Raw genomic sequence first — 24505 nt, 5'->3', positions numbered from 1 at the left:
AACACACCACCCACCATGGCACCTCCAAAACCCGTCTACATCCTCTCCACTACCCGCACCCCAGTCGGCATGTTTCAGGGTTCACTCTCTTCCCAAACAGCAGTCCAACTCGGCTCCCATGCAATCAAGTCCGCCGTCAAGCTCGCCAACATCTCGCCCTCTGAAGTCGAAGAAGTCTACTTTGGCAACGTCCTCCAAGCAAATGTCGGTCAGAACCCAGCCCGCCAATGCGCAATCTACGCCGGACTGCCTGAGAGCACCGAAGCGACGACGGTGAACAAAGTGTGCGCGAGCAGTGTGAAGGCAATGGCGCTAGCAGCGCAGAGCATTCTGTGTGGAACAGCAGATGTGATTGTTGCAGGTGGAGCAGAGAGCATGAGCAATGCACCCCACTATCTACCCAACATGCGGACGGGAGCGAAGTTCGGCGACCAGACGCTCGTGGACGGCATACTTCGAGACGGTCTCAGTGACGCATACTCCAGCCAACACATGGGTCTGCAAGGCGAGGAGTGCGCAGAAGACCACGGCTTCAACCGCGAACAGCAAGACGACTACTGCATCCGCAGCTACAAGAAAGCCCAAGCGGCGCAGGAGAAGGGATGGTTCGCAGACGAGATCTCACCCGTCACTATCCCAGGTGTGCGCGGGAAGCCAGATACTAGTGTGGGCAATGACGATGAGCCGAAGAATTTCAACGAGTCCAAAACCAGGACCCTCAAACCGGCTTTCAAGAAGGAAGGCGGTACAGTGACCCCGGCCAATGCTTCACCTCTCTCCGACGGTGCAGCAGCCATGGTCATTGTTAGCGAAGAGTACGTCAAGAAGCACAATCTCAAACCCATCGCCAAAATCCTCGGCTGGGGCGATGCAGCCAAGGCACCGTCGAAATTCACCACCGCACCTTCCCTCGCCATCCCTAAAGCGTTGAAGCACGCCGGTATCAAGCAAGAAGACGTCGACGCATTCGAGATCAACGAGGCGTTCTCCGTTGTCGCACTGGCGAACATGAAGATCCTGGGCCTGAAGGAAGAGAAGGTCAATCTGCACGGCGGGGCTGTGGCGTTGGGACATCCGCTCGGTGCTTCAGGAGCGAGGATCGTGACGACGTTGATGGGTGTCTTGAGGGAGACGAAGGGGAAGATTGGGTGCGCGGGCATTTGCAACGGTGGAGGAGGTGCAAGTGCGATTGTGATCGAGAGGTTGGATGGTGGTGCGACCAATGGTGTCAATGGGAGCTCCTAGTCAAGACGACTCCAGGGTCAAGACAGCCAAAGGAGAAACGCGTTGAGCTGGAGTAGGAACTCTGCTGTGCAGTTGCTATTGCCGCGTAGAGCTAGATACCATGCATATTGAATCAAAAGTCCTTGTCATTTGGTCCATCTGATTGGTCACAGAAATTAGCCGCTAGCCTATGTCAATTTATCTTGTGATAATCTTCTCGAGCGCTCTTTCCCTACACCATCTTCACCAAGATGCCGCTAATGTCGATTGGCTACAAAACAGCGGACGCTAACGGCTGTTCTCCGGGTACTTGCATTGTCCGGTGAGGTGCATGACGCTAGCCATTGTAAGGCACATAGACGAACATCAAGTAAGTCACTAAGAACGCCAACAATCATCATCATCGCAATACTAAAGAACACCCTGATACAACTTCCTTCAAAATGTCCTCCGCCTGGTTCACAGCCGCCTCCCTCTCCGCCGCCTCAGCAGTCGGTTTCGGTGCCTTTGGCGCCCATGGCTTAAAATCACGAGGTATCCCCGATGCCAAAATCGCCAATTGGGGCGTCAGTCTCCCATATCCCCAATCCAAAACCCATCGTTCTAACCCATCCCAACAGACAGCAGCCCACTACCAGCTCATCCATTCCGTGGCATTACTAGTAGCAGACCAAGCAGCCCCGCGCAACATCTGGGCGAAGTCTTTCTTTACGGCGGGCATTACGATGTTTAGCGGGAGTATCTATTTGCTTGTGCTGGATCCGCAGCGATTTAAGTTCATGGGGCCGGTGACGCCTTTGGGGGGAACGTGTTTGATCGCAGGATGGGTGGCGCTCGCGTTCGGGACGAGGGGGAGGATTGCGTTGAAGTAGATGATCTCTGGTGCTCTGTGGTAGGAAGACGGAATTGGAGCAGAGGGGGATGGAACGAGATGAAGATGTCGACAAAAGAGATCTCGATTTGCAGCGCCTCCGTGTCTAGTATATACAACACCACAAACCCCTCCACTTTCAAGACAGATTTTCACATGTCCTCCGATGCAGTAGCACCAGTGATAATCTCCACCAACTCGCCGGTAATCACAGCCTGTCGCGTTCGGTTGTAGAGAATGGTGAACTTGTCGATCATCTCGCCGGCGTTCTTGGTCGCGTTGTCCATGGCGTTGCGGCGAGCGGAGATCTCCACGGCGTGGCCTTCGGCAAGCGCCCAGTAGAGGCTGTTGGCGAGGGAATATTCGCGCATGTTCGCGAGGACTTCGTCGTCGATTTCGAAGGCGGTGAAGTTGGCTGTAAACGTTCATGTCAGTAAGGGACCGAAGACAAGATGAGGGGTGTTGACTCACGTGACTGAGTGATAGACTCCTCATCGTACGCCTCAAGGGTGACCGGGTGGTAGCTCTGTGCGTTGTCGAACTGGTTGTACATGATCTTGGTTTGCGCATAATCGCCCGGCAACAAGCTGATCTGGTCCGCAATGGCCTGCGCATCCGCGAAAGAGGGCACGTCCTTGCCAATGGAGTTGAAGCTCAACACAATGTCCTTCGGGTTGCTCCTGCTGATCTGCGCCTTCGACTTGTCGCCAATAACCACAACATCGTAGTCCGCCGGCTCTTCGTTCATCATCCGCCTCGCCGCACGCGAAAGACCGGAGTGCACACCACCGCAGAGGCCCTTGTCGGAGCTACAGATGACGAGCAACACCTTCTTGTTCTCGGACTCCACTGGCTTGGTCTCTGCCTCGTCGAAGACGGCGTTGGAGGTCTTGCCGTAGGAGCGGGACTCAGTCATGGCGCGTTGGGCCTTGGAGAGCTTGGTGGAGGCGACGATTTTCATAGTCTTCGTGATCTTCTGGATGTTCTTGATGGACTTGAGGCGGCCCTCAATCTCTCGGAGTGTCGCATAGTTGGCATTTTGGAAGGCAGGGACGGCGGCAGTTGCTGGTCTGGAGGAGCATTGGATGCGTTAGCTGCTGTGTTCTCCTTTGCGTGCTTGCGAGTTTGCTGGGTGTTGGGCCTGAACGTACCGGAATGTGGCCACCGAGCCAGCGCGCAAGGCCGGGCGAGCAGCTCGTGACAGCATAGTTGCTGCTGCGTGAGAATGGGAGATGGAGGAGTGGGGTGGTGGTGCGGTCGTCAGAGTATTGCTGTCTGGCTAGGAGAGCTGTGAGGTCTCAAGTTGCTTGCCGCAGAGCCGCCTCTGCCGATAATCACGTGATCGTCAGGAACCTTAGCATTTTACATTCTACTCCTTCATTGCCTAATTGTTTCCCTTCACTCTCGTCACACCCCAGAGCATATACTATTCACCACTCAGTCCTTACTGCGAGCCAAACCACGATTTCACTCATCTCACGAGTCTTATCGAGGCCCATCAGTCTCACAACTTCATCCGTCTTCCGCAACTCGCGCTTGCCACAGCGACAACGCGTCGGAAACTGCTTGTCCTTCTCAACACGACCTACGCTTCACAACAGCCTCCAACACACCGCGCGACGTGTCCAAAGGCCTTGGCCGTTCATCAAGACCATCATGACTGATTCCGAGGACGACAAGCCTCTGTTGAAGAGCGGTACGTACTCGAGTCCGATTCACTGCTGTTCTTCAAAACTGCGAAGTCCCCTTGCGCTCGTGGTGGGGACTTGGTGAAAACTTTCCCGGCTTCATCACATGTCAACCATCATCTCCTTCACTTTATTATTTGGCTGCCTCATCACTTGATCTTTGATCATCTGACTCATTGACACTTCGTGCTATTATTACAATATTACTGCTGCACAAACGTTCTCAAAACCACTTCTCTTACTGACTTCCTCCTCAGCTAAGTCAAGAGACACCATTCCTGCTGCAGTCGACCAAGCCATGGACAAGCAACTCCCCAGCAACGGCAAACTCGAACCAGGCATCAGCATGGCTATGGGCCCTATCGAAGACATGGACGTAGACAAGCCTACCACCAATGGCGCAACCAATGCCAAGCGAAAATCAGCCATGGGCAACGGCAAGTCCTACAAAGAGTCGACTGACTCGGAAGACGACGACAAGCCTCTTCAGAAGCGTCGAAAGACGACGAAGCCTGCCGAGTCTGACGACGAAGACGACGTACCGCTTCAGAAGCTTCCGAGAGCGTCCGCTGCTCAGATAGGCGAAGAGTCGGACGACGACATGCCTCTCAACAAGAAGCTGCAGAAGGAGAAGGCAGTCATTGAGAAGAGGGCTGAGAAGGAGGCCAAGGCTATGCGGACCGAGGACAAGACCGCCGATGCGAAGAAGAAGGCTGTGAAGAAGGAGAGTGATGATGAGGACGACAAGCCTCTCGTCAAGAAGAGGAAGCCTGCAGTGAAGCAGGACAGCGACGACGACGATGACGTGCCTCTTGTTAAGAAGAAGCCCGCGCCGAAAAAGCAAGCCAACGGCACTGCTAAGAAGGTGAAGAAGGAAGAGTCTGAGGATGACGAGAAGCCTCTGAGCAAGAAGGCTCCTGCGAAAAAGGGCAAGAAAGAGACCACAGCGGCTCCAGCCAAAGGCAAGGGCAAAGCCAAGACGTACGCCGATGCCGAGGAAGAAGGCGAGGAGGAAGAGGAGTACAAGTGGTGGGAGGCTGAAATGCAGGGCGACGGTACCATCAAGTGGAACACGCTTGAGCACAATGGCGTCGTCTTTCCACCTGAGTATGAGCCTCTCCCGAAGAACGTCAAGATGCTGTACGATGGAGTGCCGGTGACCCTGGCCAAGGACGCTGAGGAAATCGCGCACGCGTTCGGCAGCATGCTTCACTCCACGCACAACGTCGAGAACCCTACTTTTCAGAAGAACTTCTTCGCCGACTTCAAGGAGGTGCTGGATAAGACCGGACACGCAACCGACAAGAATGGCAACCGCATCAAGATCAAGGAGTTTGCAAAGTGCGACTTCAAGCCCATCTTCGAGCATGTCGATGCTGAGCGGCAGGCCAAGAAATCGCTTCCTGCGGCCGAGAAGAAGAAGATCAAGGCTGAGAAGGACGAGAAGGAGGGGCCGTACCTGTACTGCATGTGGGACGGCCGCAAGCAGAAGGTTGGCAACTTCCGTGTTGAGCCTCCAGGCCTGTTCCGTGGTCGCGGTGAGCACCCGAAGACTGGCAAGTGGAAGAAGCGAGTGTCTCCAGAGCAGATCACCATCAACATCGGCAAGGAAGCCATGGTGCCAAAGCCTCCGGAGGGCCACAAGTGGAAAGAGGTCAAGCATGACCAAGAGGGCACATGGCTCGCTATGTGGCAGGAGAACATCAACGGCGCCTACAAGTACGTCATGCTGGCTGCGAATTCCGATGTCAAGGGCCAGAGCGACTGGAAGAAGTTCGAGAAGGCGCGAGAGCTCAAGAAGCACATCGACTACATCCGCAAGGACTACACGAAGGAGCTCAAAGCCGAAGAGATGGCAATTCGCCAGCGTGCCACCGCCGTCTACCTCATCGACCAGTTTGCGCTACGTGCTGGCAACGAGAAGGGTGAGGACGAGGCAGACACCGTTGGCTGTTGCTCTCTGAAGTTCGAGCACGTCACTCTCCGGCCTCCAAACACCGTCATCTTCGATTTCCTAGGTAAAGACTCCATCCGCTTCTACAACGAGTTCGAAGTCGACAACCAGGTCTTCAAGAACCTCAAGATCTTCAAGCGGAGTCCAAAGGGCGACGGCGATGAGATCTTCGACCGCATCACCACTTCCGGCCTGAACAAGCATCTCTCGAACTACATGCCCGGCTTGACGGCCAAAGTCTTCCGTACCTACAACGCCTCTTGGACCATGGCCAACCTTCTCCGAGAGATGAAGGTCTCCTCCAAGGTGCCAATCCCTGAAAGAGTGAAAGACTACAACGACGCCAACCGCAAAGTGGCCATCATCTGCAACCACAAGCGCACTGTCGCCGCCAGCCACGAACAACAGATGGGGAAGATGGAAGACCGCATCAACACACTTCGCTACCAGCAATACCGCATCAAGCAGATGATGCTCGACCTCGACTCGAAGCTCAAGAAGAAGAAAGGCGCCGACTACTTCGCCCTCCCCGACGGCCTGGACGAAGAGTGGGTCAAAGAGCACCAAGAAGCCCTTGTCGAAGAGCAGCGCAACAAGATCAAGAAGAAGTTCGAAAAGGACAACGAGAAGCTTCTCGCAGAGGGTGAGAAGGAATTAAAGGCCAAGGTGCTGGAAGAGCGTCTTGAAGTTGCCGATGAGCTTGAGACGAAGTTCAAGCAGGAGCGCAAGAAGGGCAAGATAGAGGCTGAGGGGAAAGGGCCGAGCGTGGAGAAGTATGTGCAGCAGCTTGAGAAGCTGGATCAGCGCATCGCGACGTTGAAGACGCAGAGTGAGGATCGCGAGAATAATAAGGAGGTTGCGCTGGGGACGTCGAAGATCGTGAGTACCATTTTCATTCGAATCAGTGAGTGGGACCTGTTGCTAACGCAGACGGCAGAACTACATCGACCCCCGCCTGACGGTGGTCTTCTCGAAGAAGTTCGACGTGCCGATTGAGCGCTTCTTCAGCAAGACGTTGCGGGACAAGTTCAACTGGGCCATCAACTCGGTGGATGAGGACTGGGAGTTCTAAGCTGGGGTGCTCTTCTCGGCGAGAGGGGGTGGTTGCGGGTTGACGATGCATATGCGGATGGTACAGTGCTTTGAACGGGGCTGGGAGAAGACATATGGTGCATCACGGCTAGCTGGGTACAAGACCGGCGGTGGCCTGGCATGGGAGGCGTTGCTGAACAACATGAGGTGGGTGGGCATCAGTGATTCCTACGGGACCTGCTTGGAGGGTGGCACATTAGTTTGCTCTTGCTTTAGAGATAGCAGATCAGTTCTCAGAACATGCTCAAGCTCCATGCGTTATCTGTTGTGTCCTTGGTGTAATTTGAGCCATGCAAGCCTCGTTGACCGTACGCAATGCCTGCTGTAGCGGTCTCGTGGGCTTGGACCTTCCAATGTGTTTATCTCGACAGCAAGTTATATTTTCCATCAGCATCCTCAGTCATTGGTGACTCTCTGTGCCGTATTGATTTTGGAGAAGAGAGCAAGGTGATCTTGAGAACATGAAGCTTGGGTCCACCGCTGATGTCACCGAGCCAGACCAAGAACACTCTCTCCTCTCCTCATAATTCACTTTGTCTTGCCGTGAGTTCGTGACAGATTGGTAGCCATGATAAACTGAGACGACACCCGAGCATTAATACCGCAAGACATAGCGAAATGGCCGCTTCTAGTATGTTTCTCACCTGATTGAAAGCTGTATAGGCCAATGCTAACACGGCCTTCTAAGAGAAAGCAGCCTCGCCTTCCCTCTCAGAAAATGCATTGAAGCACTTCAAGACCTACAAATACTCCTCAGTCGACAAATCTCCAATATCAAAATACATCCTCAGACACTACGTACAACCTCCCCCATCCCAAGCCCTCACCACCCAAACTAACATCCCCCAGTGGAACGCCTGCGTCGAGTTCCTCCCACTATGGCTCGCCCCCAACATGGTTACCCTCCTAGGCTTCTTCTTCATCATCGGCAACGTCGCCCTTCTAGCCGTCGTTGACCCGGATCTTTTGGGACCGAAGCAGCAATGGGTTTACTACAGCTACGCTTTTGGGGTATGGGCTTACTCGACTATGGATAATATCGACGGCAAGCAGGCGCGCCGAACAGGGACTTCATCCGGTCTAGGGGAGCTTTTTGACCACGGCATTGACTCGCTGAACTGCACCCTAGCTTCTCTGCTCGAAACGAGCGCAATGGGGCTGGGAGCAACGAAATTGGGCGCCTTCACAGCCCTAGTCCCAACACTACCAATGTTCTTCTCAACCTGGGAGACCTACCACACCCACACCCTCTACCTAGGCTACTTCAACGGACCAACCGAAGGCCTCATCCTCGCCAGCGCCATCATGATCACCTCCGGCCTCTACAGCCCGCAAATCTGGCGCGAACCGCTGTCCAACATCATCGGGCTGGAAGAAATCCTAGGCAAAATGACAGCAGAAGACGCCTGGCTCCCTATCCTCCTCGCGGGGTTCTTCGTCGCCCATTTGCCATCGTGTGTCTACAACGTCGCGCAGGCGCGGAAAGCGAACAACCTCCCCTTGGCTCCCACGTTTCTGGGTTGGATCCCGATGATTTCGTTCACGACCTCCTTACTCGCATGGCTGGGGTCCCCGTACTCGCATTTACTGTTCGACAATCACCTGGCTCTGCTATGCCTCACGCTGTCCTTTGTGTTCGGGCGGATGACGACGAAGATTATCCTCGCGCACTTAACGCGGCAGCCGTTCCCGTACTGGACAGGCCTTCTGCTGCCGCTGATGGGTGGAGCGGTGCTGGTTAATTTGCCGGTGTTTGGTTTCGAGCCAGTGTCGGCGGAAGTCGAGCACTACTATCTCTGGGCGTACTTTGCGATCTCTGTGGTCGTATACTTCCGGTGGGCGTACCTGGTCATCAACGCCATTTGTGGCTATCTTAACATCCAGTGCCTCACGATCCCAGAGGAGAAGTGGAAGAAGCTGGAAGAGGAGAGCAGACGGGAAGCAGAAAAGAAGAAAAGTTGATCTGGGAGCATGTCGTTAGAGGGCTCTCAGCATTGGGATAGATTTAGTACCAGAGATAGAGCCATATTCAACACTGGCTGCAGTGATGCAGAGACCATTGGATTAGGAGGTAGCACAAGGGCCACCAGAAGTCTTCAAAAGTGAGACAGGGTGACAGTTTTACCGACTGCCATTCGATTATCTGGCTAACGCTGTTAAGATGAGAAGGCTGTTCGACAACCACATGGACTGCTCCTCTGGGCAGGCAGTACGTTGCTCAAGGGTACATTGTCATGTGGCTCAAACGGGTATCTGACATGGTGAGGCTGTGTGAGAGAGAATGCTGTCATTGAAACATTCCATTACACCCACCCCCGAACGCCATTCCCATGACGTCCGACGATGCTGTGACAATCTACTTTTCTCGTCCGAAAATGCCGTCTCATCATCGAAACACTCGCAGTCTAGACCATATGCATAACAGCGACGTGAAGCCTCTGAGTCGCTTGCCCATCGACTGTCCGCAGTGACAAGCAAGCAAGCAAACACCACTCGTCATCCCGAGAACCGTGTCCACTCTTAGCGAGTAGCCATGGCCTTCGTCACCAGCCTCTTCAACGCCAGCTCCTTCTTCCTCAAGTCATCACTGCCCGCATCCTCGATCTCGAGCTGTGCCATCGCATCGCTGAGCGCGCTCTCGATCTTCTCCTTCTGTCCGCGCTTGAGCTTCATGCTCATCGATGGGTCGCTGACGATCTCCTCGACACGGCTGATGTAGCTCTCAAGTTGCTGGCGGGCCTCGAACTTCTGGCTGAAAGCCTCGTCGCTGCTCTTGAACTTGGCGGCGTCCTCAACCATCTTGTCGATCTCGGCGGAGGATAGCTTGCCGACCGAGTTGGAGATGGTGATGTTGGCGCTGCGGCCGGAGGACTTCTCGGTGGCGGTAACCTTGAGGATACCGTTGACGTCGACTTCGAACACGACTTCGAGGACAGCGTCGCCGGCGCGCATGGGGGCTGTACACAATTAGTCTATGCCTCAAAGACGAAATGGGTAGTTTCAACTTACGGATTGGCGCAAGCGTGAACTCTCCAAGAGAGGTGTTGTCCTCGCAATTCACACGCTCACCTTGGAACCTGATAGCCACGAATTAGCATGACTGTGGCGAAAGGGATGAAGATGCGGCCTGCGAAGGGTAGAAGGTCATCTCGAGCCCCACACCAAGCTAGAAAACCCCTGAAGGAGAATATAGCCAGATGCTATCTCAGAGAACGCTTCCACCCAGAAGGACGAGCACTTACACCGGGAACTGCACAGTCTGCTGGTTATCTGAGAGGTTGTAAGCATGTGGGTCTCCAAAATCAATAGTGGTTTGAACATACCAGCAACGGTGGTGAAGGTACGCTTCTTGAGCGTGGGAACAGTATTGCCGCGAGGGACGACAGGCGCGAAGATGTTGCCCTCCATAGCCACACCGAGCGAGAGCGGGACGACATCGAGCAGAAGCAGGTCAGAGGTGTCAGCCGAAGTAGCCTTGCCGGACAGAATACCAGCCTGGACGGCGGCACCGTACGCAACAGCCTCGTCCGGGTTGATGCTCTTCTCGAGCTTCTTGCCGTTGAAGAAGTCGGACAGGAGCTTCTGTATCCGTGGAATACGTGTGCTGCCACCGACCAAGACGATCTCGTCAACCTTGCTCTTCTCAAGCGCGGCGTCCTTCAACACCTGCTCGACAGGCTGGATCGTGCCGTTGAATGCCTTGCTGTTGATATCTTCGAATCGTGCACGGGTGATGTTCGCGTTGAAGTCCTCGCCGTCGAAGAGGGAGTCGATCTCGACAGTGGTCTGAGTGCCGTTCGAAAGGGTGCGCTTGGCGCGTTCGCAAGCAGTTCGCAGGCGGCGGAGGGCACGTGGGTCGTTGGAGATGTCCTCTGCGCGAAAGTTAGCAAACGCTTGATAATTATTGAGGATGCTGTTGCGTACTCTTGGTCTTGCGCTGGAACTCCTTCTTGAAGTGCTCAAGCAGGTTGGTGTCGAAGTCCTGGCCACCCAAGTGCGCTACAAAAGGGTCAGCAAGTGTCTCTGGACTGCAAAGAGTAGGCATCGGGTCTCAGAACGTCGCAGGGAGCTCCATTGTGTCTCAGAGAACCCTTTTGCCCATCAGTACTTACTGTCACCAGCCGTAGCCTTGACGGTGAACACGCCACCCTGAATGTGCAGGAGCGAGACATCGAAGGTACCACCACCGAGGTCGTAGATCAGCACGTTCCTCTCCTTCTCAGACTTGCCGGAACCGAGACCGTAGGCAATGGCAGCGGCAGTAGGCTCGTTGATGATACGGAGGACGTTGAGGCCAGCGATCGCACCAGCGTCCTTTGTGGCTTGTCTCTGGTTGTCGTTAAAGTAGGCGGGGACGGTGATGACGGCCTTCTCGACCTTCTTGCCCAGCTTGACTTCCGCGACCTCCTTCATCTGTTAGGAGTTAGCATGTGACACCGATGTCAGACTACCATGCGACTGACCTTGCCCAACACCATGGCAGAGATCTCCTGCGGCGAGAAGGTCTTGTTCTCCCCGAGGTATTCGACCTGCACCTTCGGGTTGTTCTCAGTGTCAATGACCTTGAAGGGCCACGACTCGATATCCTTCTTGACGGTAGGGTCGTCGAATCTCCGTCCAATGAGGCGCCTAAAGTCCTGTTAGAGCCATTCCCGTGCGTCTGTTTGTCCATCTTTCCAACTCACTTCACATCGAAGACGGTGTTCGCGGGGTTCATGGCGGCCTGGTTCTTCGCAGCCTCACCGATCAATCGCTCTTCGGAGGTGAAGGAGACGAAGGATGGGGTGGTGAAGCTTCCTTGCTCGTTGGCGACTGGATGCCATCATTAGTATGGGTCCATCATTGCTTTTGAACATCCGGCGCACTCACTGATCTCGACGCCAGCGCCCTCATAGTTGGCCACACAAGAGTAGGTGGTTCCTGGTGAACATCAGCATCTGCGTCGCGCTCCGCTGCCGTTGCATGTTCCCTACCGAGATCGATGCCAATGGCACCATCGTAGACTTCGTCCGCCATGTTTATAGGTGTTGTGTGTTGTAGTGGGTGGAGAGTTTGTGGTGTCTTGAGAAAAGTTCCAAGTTCAAAAGTCCATCGAAATTTCGCTCTGCGAACTGCAAGTGGATTGGGCTAGCGCAAACCTTAAATCGAAGACGGTGAGGGCAGGGTCCGACATCATGTCTTTGAAGTTGGAGAACATCTGATTTCATGCTCTACTTTGTGGGAATATGAATGTTTTCGAGGCTTTGATGCAAGATGATCAATCCGCAAGCTATCTCAGCATATGCGTTGTAAGCTAATGCAACAATGGTCGATCGAAGGGGGTCCTTCCGCAAGCCTTCACAGCAAGTAGGCAATCCACTCCGCTTTTTCTCCTTGTACACTTGGCACTGCACCCCGTGAGCATATGGCTCTATCAAGCAACAGACGATACTCTCGATCCCGCGTGCCGTTGGTCACACATTCAACTGCCGACCTCCGGGCATCCTCAGTTCGTCCCCATGGCCTCGAGCACCCTACCAACACCCTGTAAGCGTGACAAGGCCATGACTACCTTAGCCTTCTTCTTGTCCATGTCCTCCATCGTGAGAAGCTCATCAATCGCTTCTGTATGCCTCTCGATGTTCGCAATGTGCTCGAGCAGCCGTCCAGCGTTGCTAATGTCGACTTGTTGGCCTCGGTCAAGCGAAGAGGCTGAATCCTCGTTACCCGGCATTCTGTTCATTTCGGCATGTCTCACAGTGTCGGCTCCCTTGCGCTGCTTGGCAGCCGTGGCCTGGTCTGCTGCGCGGGGCTTGTTGATCTTTACGAAGACCTTTGTGTTGAAATCGCAAACTTCGTCTCTATGTGTCGTCAGGCAGTTGTTGCAGCGATTGTAGAATCTTCCTGGTAGACGCTTGCACTTTCCGAACCAGCCGACGGCGGACTTAGAGTCTTCCCAAGTTGGAACACGTCCATCTTTGCCAAAGCATGTGTCGCAGCACTTGTTCTGCACGGTTCCTAGCAATTCACACAAGCACGCCGCGAGACCCCACCCTCTAAGGTCCGCGATGCTGCGGACTTGACCATTGCGCCATTCAAACTGGGCCTTGGGATCCTTGACGAGCGGAAGTAGGCCGGTGACGTCTTTTGCCGCGTTGTACGGGAGCTTCTTCACGTTGCCGTGCTCCGCATAATGCTCCTCGATAGCCTCTAAGATTTCCACAACCCATGCCTTGGTGACCTCTCTTCTTCCACTCGCAGCGAGTTCTGCCATGCGACGTCAGTCCTCAGTGAAAAGCCAAGCTGGAAGGTGGAAAGGCTTACTCTCGAAAGGAGACATCGTGCTCTTTGCACTCAGCGATCCGTTCTTGTTGCGCTTAGTCGACGCGCGAGAGTCAAATGCAGGCTCATGTTCCTCGCCGTCGCTGTCCTCTTCCTCCTTGATCGGCTGCATCGCAGACTGAGACTTCTCAGAATCGCTTTCTTCGTTTAGCCACACAGCTTTGCGCTTGAGTTTCGCACCCATCCCGGCAGGTACTTCGACCGTACAGTACAAGATGCGCCGAGAAAATGAAGAACGTTATGCGTTTTGCTGGCGGTTAAGCTGCGTGGTGAAGAGAAGTGAGGTGAGGTCAAGCGAGAATACTTTGCGGGAATGACGAGGATTGCGCGCGACACGCCACGACTGAACTTCATGCTGTTGAATGCACGCGCCTGCTCCCAGAAAGACCACGTGCAATACTCGGGAGGACTGTCACAAAATTGTCAAGATTTACCTGTGATATGATAGCAGTAGGAGTAATGTGCAAGTGAATTGGCCGGCAGCCTTCCGTCAATCGCGACGATGGACTGTCACACCTACCCTGAACATGCGCATCCTGCATTTGCCAACAGGTACTTGCAACCACGCACTCCAATAATGCTGGTCGGACTTTCAAGACCGTAATATGATTGCAGGAATGGTCGCACGTGATCGTGACTGATGAGTAAGCATATCGACGTCTTGGCAGCCGCTGGCCGTGTCAACAGCCAAACCGCGCGAAGGTGGGCGTATCGCTGGCAACGCGCAACGCATTCAAGGTGTAAGATTCGCCTGCGCAAACCGATATCGTACTTCCGCATACCGTGCGGACCCTGGGTCGAATTCACCAAGGCGAACGCGGAAGATGGACGGCTCCCGGAAACGAAGAGCGACCAACGCGACACCATCCTCCACCGAGGGCAGCGCATCCAAGAGGCTGAAACTTTTGGTATGTTCCTGATTCTTTCATTACACACGCGTACCTCGTTCGGATGTATAGCGATGCATCGAGACGATCGCGCTGGCTCGCAGCCTGTAGAGGGGAGGTGTGGGCACAAGTTGCGATGGTGGACGGAGGAAGAGGAAGAAGAGCTTCGCGACATTGGGTCGATCTAACGCAACCCTCACCTCCGTCACTCCGCATGCCAGACCTCACCACCTCGCAATGCTCCTGCAACTTGCACATGCGCACAAGCTAACATTATGCGCCGCACCTAGAACTCCAGCGCACCCTCGACCAAATCGACCGTACAGCAGGTGGGTGAGAAGCTCTTAGAGCAACTGCACAATGCTACAGACAAGAAGTGAGCATCTTGACCATGCCAGTCATACCGCGCGACTGACCGAATCTTGCAGCGGCCGGGAGATCGCACTCCAATTCCTCACGCTTCCCGACCGAGATGAACTACCGGAGTACTACGATATCATCAAGCTCCCCATCGCCCTCGACACGATCGAAGAGAAGCTTAAACGCGATGCATATCCCACCGTTACCACCCTCGAGAGCGACTTCAAGCGGCTAGTTCAAAACGCAAAGGACTTCAACGACTCAAAGAGCCTGATCCACGAAGATGCCGAGAAGATACGGAAGCTGGTCTTCAACCACATGAAGGTCCACAATCCTGCGTACAAAGAGGATCCAGGATACTCTGCCTTTGCCACACCTATACCAGAAACACCAGCACCGCCAGCGCAGAATGGGGTGAGGAATGCCAACACTGATGCAGCGCCGGGGGCGCGGCGGGAGAGCAGTGCAAAGCCGAAGATTGTGCTGTCTGCGCGGACGTCTGAACCGCCAGCCAAGCAGGTGTCGATAGCTCCAAGTGCAGGCACTGGCGAGGATGACGAGGGTGATGAAGGTGCTGAGGAAGGCGGCGACGGCAGCAACGACATCGACTTCACGGGCATGACATTCCAGGAAGCGCAGCAAAAGATGATTGCCTTCCTGCTCAGGTATCATGACGAGGAGTGAGTGTTGTTGAGCTCTTGGTCTACATTCGTTTATGCTAATAAGAGTACAGAGGCCTCGAGATTTACTTCCCATTCGGCAATCTGCCCACGCGGAAGCTGGAAGATTACTACAAAATCATCAAGCATCCTGTCTCGCTAAAGAGCGTAGCCAAGCGTGCTCGTGGTCAGCATGGCCGCGCGCCATCGACGAACATCACCGACTTCAAAACCTGGGACGCTTTCGAGGAAGAGGTATCGTTCATCTGGCGCAACGCACAGGAGTACAACGAAGACGGCAGCGACATGTACAACCTTGCAGATGAGTTCAGGGTGAGTTCCGCGATCCTCAATCCTATCGCGTGTGGATACTGACTCGCGGATTCGCAGGAGCACTTCCAATCTTTGCTCGCTGAGGCCAAGGAGAAAGTCGAAGAGCCAGCAGGACCTAAGATAAAGCTGGGTGGACCCAAACCCAAGGTCATGCTCAATCTATCACAGAACCGGGGCTCGCCTGCATCAGGTGTGTCTGTCGACAACGAAGCGCTTCTTCGCCAGCGTCAGATGGTGCAGGCAGGGGTGAACGGACAACAGAAAGCCCACCCGCCTGCCGTCAACGGAAACCATGCTAAGCCGGTCAATTCGATGCGACCTTCGAGCAGCGGCTCGCCACTGGACTCAGGCATCAAGATGGAGAAGCCGCTATCGCAATCGCCAGGACCGCCCACACTCATGCCATCCGGCTCTTCCACCAATGGCATGATGCCGCCCCCGGTCATGCGTCCAACAAGCAGCAGCCCATACCCCGGACTGCCACCGCCCAACTACACAGCTCCCGCGTACCTACCGCCTACACCTCTGCGCAGCTATCCAATCGAAGCTGCTCTTCTACCATCCGTAACAATATCAACTCACCCGCAGCTGAAGGCCGCGAAACCTTTCAGCATCTCCATCTCGCCACACCCGACGCTCAGCCAACAGTCGACAACGCTCTCCTTACCACCAACGCACTACTTCCTGCAGATCCAGCCCACGATCTCGAAGCAGCTAGCCATGGGTCGACCTTACAAGCTCTTCGTCACGGTCAATGGCACGCGATTGACACAGCGCGATACGCTGCTCAACTCCGAGACCAGCAGACGGACGCACGTGTACGAGGGTAGTCTAGCAGGAGGGGTTAACAGGATAGAAGTCGAAGTCGCCGCGGCAAAGGGTACGGTGAATGCCGAGGGCTTGGATGTTGAGAAGGTTAATGTGTTTGTTAACCTGATGAGATGAGATGGGATGCTTAGGCTTGAGACGACTTGATGTACTATACGCTGCTTTGATGGGCAGTGCGGCGAGCTTACTCCTTTACGCCGATGTATTCTTGAGGTGTTGGAAAGCAGGTAGATGCCATGCTCCAAACCAGTTTACTATCAAACCACGGCCCTATTCCCAGCGTCCAGAGCATATCTTACCAGGTGGCTATCAGTTGCTGGCGCATGCAATGTCCCGATAGGTCCCTCCTACTCTCTTCATCCAAGGCGAAGGACAAGCTACGAGGTCAAGCAATTGCTAGCCAGAGCTTGTATTCCCGCCCTTCGGGGCGGGACGTCGGCAGATCGACATTCCTCTGATTCTTGGTCATCCGCTTTTCGACCTCATGCCCATTGCACACACGCTTGGTCAAGGAGATGCGGTCATTTCGTGTACCCTTCAATCTGCATTACAGGGAGGATACTGTCGCGTATATCGATCTGTGCGGATGGACAGCAAGCACAAGCTCCATCGCCACGAACCTCTCGAGGACAACGTGAAAACATTGGACGGCTCCAAGATGATGTACACGATATCAGGCTTTACTGGAAGACCATTGAAAAGTACTTGAGCGTACCAAAATCAACTTGAGCTAGCCCGGAAGGCAAACTCAACACCTCTAAAGAATGGAGAGACGGCCCAAGAGGTGTGTTGTACGAACACTTCTTCTTCTTCGCTTGTTCGTGGGGCCTAGGTGCTTGGGCCGTCACGGGAGAGATATTCCCGCTTAAGGTCCGGGCAAAGAGCTTATCGATATTTACAGCGTCGAAGTGGTTGTTGAGTTGGGCCATTCTATATGCGACACAGTATATGGTGAACGATGATCCGGAGACGCTGCGCTGGAGCCGAAGGTTTTATTTATTTGGGGCACTCTTTGCCATATTTGATTCTTTTTCGGTGCGCCTCCCCACAGCATAATCATGACCTCTGCCCACATCCATTGGTCTACGCCATGATCTACGAGACGAAAGGTCTCTCGCTCGAGCAAGTCGATGAGCCCTACGCCAAAGTACCGCACGCTTGGCAGTCGCCTGGCTTTAAACCGACTGTAAGCTTTCAGGAGGTCAAGGAAGTGCAAGGTGCGGCTGTCATGGATGCTCGAAAAGCTTCGTTGGTGGACATGAAGAATGCCGCGATGCGTAGGAAGTCTGTCGGCTCAGAGGTCTGAGATGTCGACACTGAGGAACAGCGGAAACAGCGAGCTGAAAGAGTCAAAGAAAAGGGATGGGCAGAAGTGTGAGCGCACTCTTGCGGTATGTGGGATGATGCTGTGGTTTGATAGGATATCTTATTCATAGCTTTTCGAAGCTAACGATTTGTGCTTATCTTCTCCTGCCCTTGATGACAGGCTTAACAACCGCACTCCCCTTACTCACAGTAGCCGGCTTCTTCGGCACAGGCTTCTCCACCTGCACAACACCATTCACAACCCCCCTTTCCCTCTCCTCCTCCGCCCTCTGCCTCGCACGATCCGCCGCAATCCCCCTCTCCAACTCCTCCCGCTTCGAGTACTCAATCTCCTTCTTCCCTTTCGCACTGAAACCTTTCTCTTTGACGCTGTAAAATACCCCGCCCAGATCCGCCAGCCAATGCGGGTCGACAGCCGTGACGCAGCTCATGTACTCCTTGCTCGTCAAGATCAACTCGTGATACACCACGTAGTCCGGCGGGTCCCCACTATTGTAAAGAGCAGAAGTCGGATGTAACTGCACAGAAACCGACGTGCGCAGGTTCACGTACTCGCCCAGCCCTTTCCGCTTGGCAGCTTGGTGGTAGTACCCGCTGCAAATGCACTCGCGGACAACATCCAGGTCGTAACCGCAGGACACGAGCTCCATTTTGTTGGATTTCATGATATCCGTGATTTGGTTCCGGATCTCCTGCGCTCGACGCAGCGCTTTAGGGTGCAAGAAATGCTTCACGCACCAGCCGTCGCGGCAGCCGTTGGCGGTCCATTGCTGGTAGACTGTCAAAAGAGTGAGGTGATCGGAATCGTGCACGAAGAACTTCTCGCGCGCGGCGTCGGACTCTTCGAGGCGCTCTTTGGGGCGGTAAAAGACGGAGGGGACGCTGAGCATGGACACGATTGTGACCATTTCTTCGCTGCAGCGGTAAGATTGGCTCGACTCGATGACGAGTTTGGCCAGGCTGGGATCCATCGGGAAGGGCGACATTTGGCGGCCTAGGTCGGTGAGCTCGCCGAGGTTTGAGAGTGCGCCGAGAGCCCAGAGGTCGAAGAGGGAAGTAGTGATTGTGTCTTGCGGTGGCGGGTCCATGAAGTCGAAGTCCAGCAGGTCTTTGACGCCGAGACTCTTAAGCATGAGGACAGTATTTGCAAGATTCGTCCGCTGGATCTCGGGGATGGTGGCGATGTAGAACTCATCCCGGAAAGCTCGCTCAGTGTAGAGATGAAATGCTTTGCCGGGGCCAGTCCTGCCAGCTCGGCCAGCTCGCTGAGAAGCGTTGGCCTGACTAACTGGCGTGATCTGAAGCGTATCCATGCCCATACGAGGGTTATACACTTTCAGCTTGCTGAAACCGCAGTCGACAACATACATGATGCCATCGACTGTCAAGCTTGTTTCAGCAATATTCGTTGCGACAATGCACTTCCTTACACCAGGCGCCGCTCGGTCAAAGATCTTCGCTTGCAGATCCGCAGGCATCTGCGAGTAGATGGGCAGGATTGACAGCTTCGGTGGATCGTTGAGCTGAGCCAAACGTTCTGCGATCAGCTCGCAGGTGACCTCGATGTCTTCCTGGCCGGTCATGAACACCAGTATATCGCCTGTTGGCTGGCTGACGTGGATCGCAAGCACCTGTCGCACTGCGCTGTCAACGTAGTCCTCGCAGGGTGAGCGCGAGTATTGGATATCGACCGGGAACGTCCGACCTGGAATGAAGAACTCAGGCGCTCCGCCATAGAATCTCGAAAACCGCTCGGCGTTCATCGTAGCCGAAGTGACAATGAGCTTGAGGTCTCGTCGTCGTGTCAAGACCTTCTTGAGTAAGCCCATCAGTATATCCGTATTTAGCGCTCGCTCGTGTGCCTCGTCCATGATAATGCAACTGTACTGGTCCAGATCTGAGTTCGAAAGACTCTCCCTCAACAGCACACCATCCGTCATATACTTGATGACCGTATCCTTCGAAGTGCAGTCCTCGAATCGAATCGCATAGCCCACCAACCCTCCCAGCGGAATTTCCATCTCTTCACTCACCCGCTTGGCCACGGACATTGCAGCAACACGTCTGGGCTGCGTACACCCAATCAACCCATCCTTGCCATACCCATCCTCGTAAAGAAACTGCGTCAACTGCGTCGTCTTCCCCGACCCCGTCTGTCCAACCACAATCGTAACCTGATTGTCCCTCACTACCCGCAACAACTCCTCCCTCACCGCAAACGCAGGCAAATATTCCCTCTGCTCCCTCAAGCTCTTCGACCTCGAAAAGTCGCTCTGCCCGGTGTCCTTCTTCATATGCACACCAAACTTGCTCCCCTGATTCTTCTCTTCCGCTCCGTTCGCATTCGGAACAGCAGAATCAGTATCATCCTCCTTAGCACCCATGATATTCCCCAACGCCGTCCCCGCCAGCCCCGTCGCCTCTTGCGCCTGCTTCTGCCGTTCCTTCTGCTGCCGCTTCTCTTTCACCACTCTGCTTCCCTTCCGCGAGAAGACAGCCATATCGCTCTGTGGATCCCGCACCGCAGAGATCGGCTCCAACTGCTTCGTAAACACCGTCTTGCCGTCTAGAAAAGGCGGCTTGAGATCATGCACCAGCAAATGCATCCGCATATCCTCATTATCGTCCTGGAAATCATGGTACTGATCCCGCGTTTGTGCCACATTACTCGCGAGCATGCGATTGGCTTCCCAAGCATCATTGTCCTTCTGCCGCTGTAAATGTTTCGGGTTCACTCTACTTCGCACCGCCATCTTCTTCTCCAGTAGTTGACGCTCCCGCTCTTGATCCGCCCATGAGATGTCGTCCGTCCCGCCGAATGGGTTGTGCATGTCGTCGCCCAACACCGCGCCTTCTTCGGCGGTGTTGTACCAGTCGCGGTCTAAGGCGGCTGCGTCTTCGTCGTCCACGCCAGGCTCGGGGCCGTCGAACTCGGCGTGTGGTCTCGACGGGGTACCATCGCGGTAGCCTCGAGGGGTGGAGGATCGCGAGTCGCCGTTGCGGTTCCCATCTCGGAGGTGAGGTGCAAATCGAGGCTTGATCGAGAGGTGTTCGTCGGATTCGTCGTAGCGGCGGCGTTTAGGACTACGTTCGCCAGACATGATGAAGTGTCTTTCAAGGACTATTTGGCTTACTCACATTCAAGCTGCTGTTGGTGACTTATGGGTGTCTTAAGACTGGAAGACGCTGTCACATGCAAAACGAATTTCTGAAAGTGGAAGTTGGCTTAAAGTCTTATTTGATACAACGACTTCTGTCCAATCGCCGATTACATTATACTACACCACCTCACGCCGACACCCTCCTCATCCCGCTTCAGCAGCATCAGCTTCCCTCTGCTGCCTCTCCATATCTTGAATGAACCTCTCCCAGATACCAATGTTGCCCTTGAAGAACTCCATATGCGCATCGGCCAGCCCGGTCAACGTGTCCCGGAACTCCACCGCCTTAATCCGCTCGAAATCCTGCACCTCCTTGACGACTTCCTCATCAAAAGCCTCCGAAGTCTTCTTCGCATTCTCCACTTCCGTAGTAAGCCGCGAGATCTGTACCTCGAGCTTCCTTGTCCGCTCTCGCCGACTCTGCTCGTGGTCCACACCTCGTACGTCTTCAATCTTCTGCCGGATGAAACCAGTAGCGCCCGCGCTGCCGTGAGAGGCAAGGGTATCGCGCTCGTAGGCAGCTTTCGTGAGGTAGTCCGTCAGGCCTTCGAAGTCGAGTTGCTTTTGCTCGCGGGTCTTGAGCAGGGATTTGACGGCGAGGATATACGATTCCATGTCCTTGAGCGAGCCGAGGTAGCTGTAGTCGGTGTGCTCTTTAAGGCCTTTCCAACCTTCGCTCGTCTCTTGCACGCTCGATGCGAATTTTGTCAGCTCGTCTTGGACGCCCGGCTCCAGCGCGGCGAGTTTCTGGAACTGCACTGCGAGATCCGCATAATCCGTTTCAAGGTCCGACTCCCGCTTAGCAACCCTCGCAACAGTCTTCGAGACGGTACCGAGATCGTTGTCGAGTTTGGCGGCTCGCTCGTTGACATCCGAAAACCGTTTGTCCGTCTTGTGCGGTTTGGTGAATGCGTTCAGAAAGCCTGCCATCATCTTAGCAACCGCTCCAGACATCGTAAGGCGCTGTCGAGGGACACGCTTACTGTCAGTCCAGGTCTCCAACACACCTGAGCTTGCACCCTCGCTACCACCCGACATGCCCCTTGTAGGCCGGCTCTTCATTGTAGCATTCCAATCCGAGCTTTCCAAGAATATGGTGAGGATCGCAGCTCGCCTCAGCACCGGGTGCAGTGCTAGACGCTTCAAGAATCGGTCCAGCGAATGCGCCCTTCTTGACATGAATTCTTCTGTGAAGCTCTGTCCTCGCGCGTATGATACATTGTGTTTGTCGGGTATAGGCGGGACCGCGCATTGTGGGTATTCTCTGCTCAAGGTCTTGTAGAGGAACACAAAATCCGTGAAGCGCCGCCGTACGGTGAAATGTGAGGATTGGAAAGACTTGAAGTCGGTCTGCAGCTAGGCGTCAGAAAATCGGGTAGCATGTGCCCTCTCGTATGCGCTACTCACGTTTGTGGTGACAAGGTAGGAAACGTAGGCGTTCTGTGTCCCCTCGCCCTCCTTCTGTGGATGGTCTACCGTGCAGTCAAGATGGCCTTGTGAGCCCGGCCCAGCCAGGTCTTGCGCAGTGGCATCGTGTCCGGCCTGCTGCCAGTCCGCATCACCGTAGTCGTTACTGCTGCCGGCATCCATGGTTGCGAATGCCTGGCAGCTGGAGGGGCTTGTCCAGACTGAGGCCCAGCTACGATCTTAGCCTGGGTTCTCCTATGCCCCTAGAATCGTTCAAACGCGCAATCGCCTCGCAGTCGCAAGCCCAAGAGATGGCGCGCCTGAGATCCTCGTATTCGTGGGTTGGTGCTGTTATGGAACCTCCGCTCGGTAGACGAGGTCGCTGGTCGGAAATGCTGCAGCTGGTGCTCGACGCTGTGCTCTTTCACCAAGTATCGCCAATTGTGGTGTGTCGGCTCGTAGGATGTAGTGCGAATGGTATGGTGAAGAAGGCAGCTCCAAGAGCAGGTGGAAGCTGCTACGGTGCTCGGCGAGCGTCATCGGGCCTCAGGATTCTATCAACTTTGCACGTGGCAGCAGGGGCATAAGTTACTATTGAGACTCCAACGAAACGAGTCGCTCGGACTAAGGAGACATTGAAATATACATATATGGAGCAAATGTAATCAACGTCGAATTCGGAATGGTCTTCTGAAGACTCCTAACGCTTCCAGCCCCCTGTTGCTATCCCACAAGAGCTCTCTTCTACTCACCCGATCTGGCCCTACACACCGTCCTCCTCATCCTCTCCCCCAAATCCAAAAGAAAATCCACCCTCCTCCTCCTCCTTCAGCGCCTCCCACTTGCCCTTACCATTCGCTACATTCGTGAGCCGCTCCAGTTCCTTCAACCCTTCCTCAAGCAGTTCCGGATCTGATGCCGCTAGATTCTCAGCGAACAGGCCATACGGATTCTCAACATCATCGCTAAAGCCGGAGATAGATTGTTTCTGATCTCGCAGAAAATGCAGCACGGCTCCTACTCGTTTCCGTGGGACGAAGTTTTGGGTGATTGCGATGCTGGGTTCGAGGTTGAGGACGAGGTGATACCTGGAGCCGATTAGCACTGAGATGGCGTACATGCACTTGGTAAAGAGCTTACCAGCCGGAGGGCACATGCAGTACTTCACCCTCACCACAGATGCCTTCTACGCAGCCTGGCGTGGCTCTAGCCTCTGCATGGAAGCCGAGCAACCATTCTGCAATGCTTAGCGGGCTTGTGACCTCGCTTTGGTCTTCTGACTGTGTCACGTATGAGTATTGTTACTCTCTCAAGCGGTAGGTCACGGTAATACATACGACATACACCCCAGGCGGCGGAGGAAGTGATGACGAAGAAGGAAACATAATCCAGTACTTGCTGCCTTTAACCACCGCATTCCAAGCACTTGTGGCATTTGGGTCCTTGTGAAACGTGCTGCCGCTGCGCTCAGGGCCGACAATCAGCCACCTATGGTCCGGTCGGTGATCACCCAGCACAGAGAAAAGGTCTGAACCGAAGCAGGTAGGCGGCCAGTAGTCAGCTTTTACGTCTGGTGAGGACGACACTGTCAAGCCCATCTTCTCCACGAATGCTCGATCGAAGAGGTAGAGGGGCGACTCGTCATGGCTGTTGTTCATGTACTCGAGATAGGTCTTGAGCGGCCAATCCACGGACTCTGCGCGAAAAGCGGCGTCCCCGTACTTCTGCTGGAGGCGTTCCGTGGACCATGATCTGTAGACTGGCCAATGCTTGACTGGTTTCGTCAAAATGAAGGGCCTGTTCACCCAGTCTGATGCGAAGTCTTCCGCCGAAAGATCTTCGAGGCGTGATATCTCGTTCTCCATAGGAATGTTCCGAGCATAAGGCGCCAAAGGCACGTGGGCGCAGTAGAATGGGCGGTGCAGCACATCTGAAAACACAGACGAGCAGTTGACACGGGGCTCTTGTGCTTGTGGCTGCGAGAGATACGTAGAACGCCATGTCCCTCGCCATGTGAAATGAAAAGGAGGAGACCTACCGTTGCTCAGCTTGCTGCTGAGGCTTGGAAGATCAAATTGTATACTTACTCTACGAACAGCGTCCGCCACAGCTCCTCGCTTCTTGTGAAAGCATGGAGGGCTCTGCATGTACTCCCAAGCCTGAGCAGATGCGGAACCTGGAGGATCTCTAGGAAGTGCAGTAAGAGCTCGTCCGGGAAGCGGGCGAATATTCCGCAACAGCTCTTTGCGTTTGTATTTGAGGTCAGCGCATTTCCAGCCGGCCTGACTCCAAGAGGATGTCTCCGGACGAGGGTGCTGTTCTCCGTGCTCTCTAGATGAGTCCCGTTCGTGCCCGTCTTTCGCCTCTTCGTGACTGGCTCCTCCGTAGCAGGAC

At 54.5% G+C, this 24505-nt stretch overlaps 10 protein-coding genes across 10 annotated transcripts; 4 read left to right on the top strand and 6 right to left on the bottom strand.

Annotated features, from left to right (window-relative positions):
- Nucleotides 1-15: 15 nt before the first annotated feature.
- ERG10 (erg10, acetyl-CoA C-acetyltransferase) lies at nucleotides 16-1245 on the top strand (the record flags this gene model as incomplete). The annotated part of the gene is made up of 1 exon (XM_064801192.1): nucleotides 16-1245. The coding sequence occupies one exon, from the start codon at nucleotides 16-18 to the stop codon at nucleotides 1243-1245; it is 1230 nt and encodes a 409-aa protein (XP_064661143.1).
- A 1002-nt stretch (nucleotides 1246-2247) lies between these two features.
- Nucleotides 2248-3302, bottom strand: ATP3 (atp3 gamma subunit of the F1 sector of mitochondrial F1F0 ATP synthase; the record flags this gene model as incomplete). Its single annotated transcript, XM_064801191.1, has 3 exons — nucleotides 2248-2510; nucleotides 2567-3165; nucleotides 3247-3302. 3 exons carry the CDS (start codon nucleotides 3300-3302, stop codon nucleotides 2248-2250), a joined length of 918 nt encoding a protein of 305 aa, XP_064661142.1.
- Nucleotides 3303-3751: 449 nt separating this feature from the next.
- On the top strand, nucleotides 3752-6809 carry TOP1 (DNA topoisomerase 1; the record flags this gene model as incomplete). Its single annotated transcript, XM_064801190.1, has 3 exons — nucleotides 3752-3791; nucleotides 4041-6616; nucleotides 6675-6809. 3 exons carry the CDS (start codon nucleotides 3752-3754, stop codon nucleotides 6807-6809), a joined length of 2751 nt encoding a protein of 916 aa, XP_064661141.1.
- A 638-nt stretch (nucleotides 6810-7447) lies between these two features.
- Nucleotides 7448-8791, top strand: LTR77_003934 (uncharacterized protein; the record flags this gene model as incomplete). The annotated part of the gene is made up of 2 exons (XM_064801189.1): nucleotides 7448-7460; nucleotides 7545-8791. 2 exons carry the CDS (start codon nucleotides 7448-7450, stop codon nucleotides 8789-8791), a joined length of 1260 nt encoding a protein of 419 aa, XP_064661140.1.
- A 558-nt stretch (nucleotides 8792-9349) lies between these two features.
- SSB1 (Heat shock protein ssb1) lies at nucleotides 9350-11845 on the bottom strand (the record flags this gene model as incomplete). The annotated part of the gene is made up of 10 exons (XM_064801188.1): nucleotides 9350-9786; nucleotides 9839-9906; nucleotides 10072-10099; nucleotides 10153-10701; nucleotides 10754-10828; nucleotides 10942-11242; nucleotides 11293-11458; nucleotides 11515-11641; nucleotides 11699-11749; nucleotides 11803-11845. The coding sequence occupies 10 exons, from the start codon at nucleotides 11843-11845 to the stop codon at nucleotides 9350-9352; spliced, it is 1845 nt and encodes a 614-aa protein (XP_064661139.1).
- A 469-nt stretch (nucleotides 11846-12314) lies between these two features.
- LTR77_003932 (uncharacterized protein) lies at nucleotides 12315-13334 on the bottom strand (the record flags this gene model as incomplete). Its single annotated transcript, XM_064801187.1, has 2 exons — nucleotides 12315-13075; nucleotides 13133-13334. The coding sequence occupies 2 exons, from the start codon at nucleotides 13332-13334 to the stop codon at nucleotides 12315-12317; spliced, it is 963 nt and encodes a 320-aa protein (XP_064661138.1).
- Nucleotides 13335-13974: 640 nt separating this feature from the next.
- On the top strand, nucleotides 13975-16334 carry LTR77_003931 (uncharacterized protein; the record flags this gene model as incomplete). Its single annotated transcript, XM_064801186.1, has 5 exons — nucleotides 13975-14058; nucleotides 14328-14413; nucleotides 14466-15077; nucleotides 15131-15389; nucleotides 15447-16334. The coding sequence occupies 5 exons, from the start codon at nucleotides 13975-13977 to the stop codon at nucleotides 16332-16334; spliced, it is 1929 nt and encodes a 642-aa protein (XP_064661137.1).
- A 1343-nt stretch (nucleotides 16335-17677) lies between these two features.
- Nucleotides 17678-20644, bottom strand: PRP16 (DEAH-box RNA helicase prp16; the record flags this gene model as incomplete). Its single annotated transcript, XM_064801185.1, has 1 exon — nucleotides 17678-20644. One exon carries the CDS (start codon nucleotides 20642-20644, stop codon nucleotides 17678-17680), a length of 2967 nt encoding a protein of 988 aa, XP_064661136.1.
- A 204-nt stretch (nucleotides 20645-20848) lies between these two features.
- On the bottom strand, nucleotides 20849-22294 carry SNX4 (intercellular trafficking and secretion; the record flags this gene model as incomplete). The annotated part of the gene is made up of 2 exons (XM_064801184.1): nucleotides 20849-22054; nucleotides 22112-22294. The coding sequence occupies 2 exons, from the start codon at nucleotides 22292-22294 to the stop codon at nucleotides 20849-20851; spliced, it is 1389 nt and encodes a 462-aa protein (XP_064661135.1).
- A 580-nt stretch (nucleotides 22295-22874) lies between these two features.
- LTR77_003928 (uncharacterized protein) lies at nucleotides 22875-23976 on the bottom strand (the record flags this gene model as incomplete). The annotated part of the gene is made up of 3 exons (XM_064801183.1): nucleotides 22875-23199; nucleotides 23252-23391; nucleotides 23449-23976. The coding sequence occupies 3 exons, from the start codon at nucleotides 23974-23976 to the stop codon at nucleotides 22875-22877; spliced, it is 993 nt and encodes a 330-aa protein (XP_064661134.1).
- Between the last annotated feature and the right edge of the window lie 529 nt (nucleotides 23977-24505).

This window comes from Saxophila tyrrhenica (genome assembly GCF_035928015.1).
Source record: "Saxophila tyrrhenica strain CCFEE 5935 chromosome Unknown scaffold_5, whole genome shotgun sequence".
Taxonomy (NCBI): Eukaryota; Fungi; Ascomycota; class Dothideomycetes; order Mycosphaerellales; family Extremaceae; genus Saxophila; species Saxophila tyrrhenica.
Note: the sequence above shows the minus strand (reverse complement) of the source record. Positions and strands in the feature narration are given on the sequence as shown.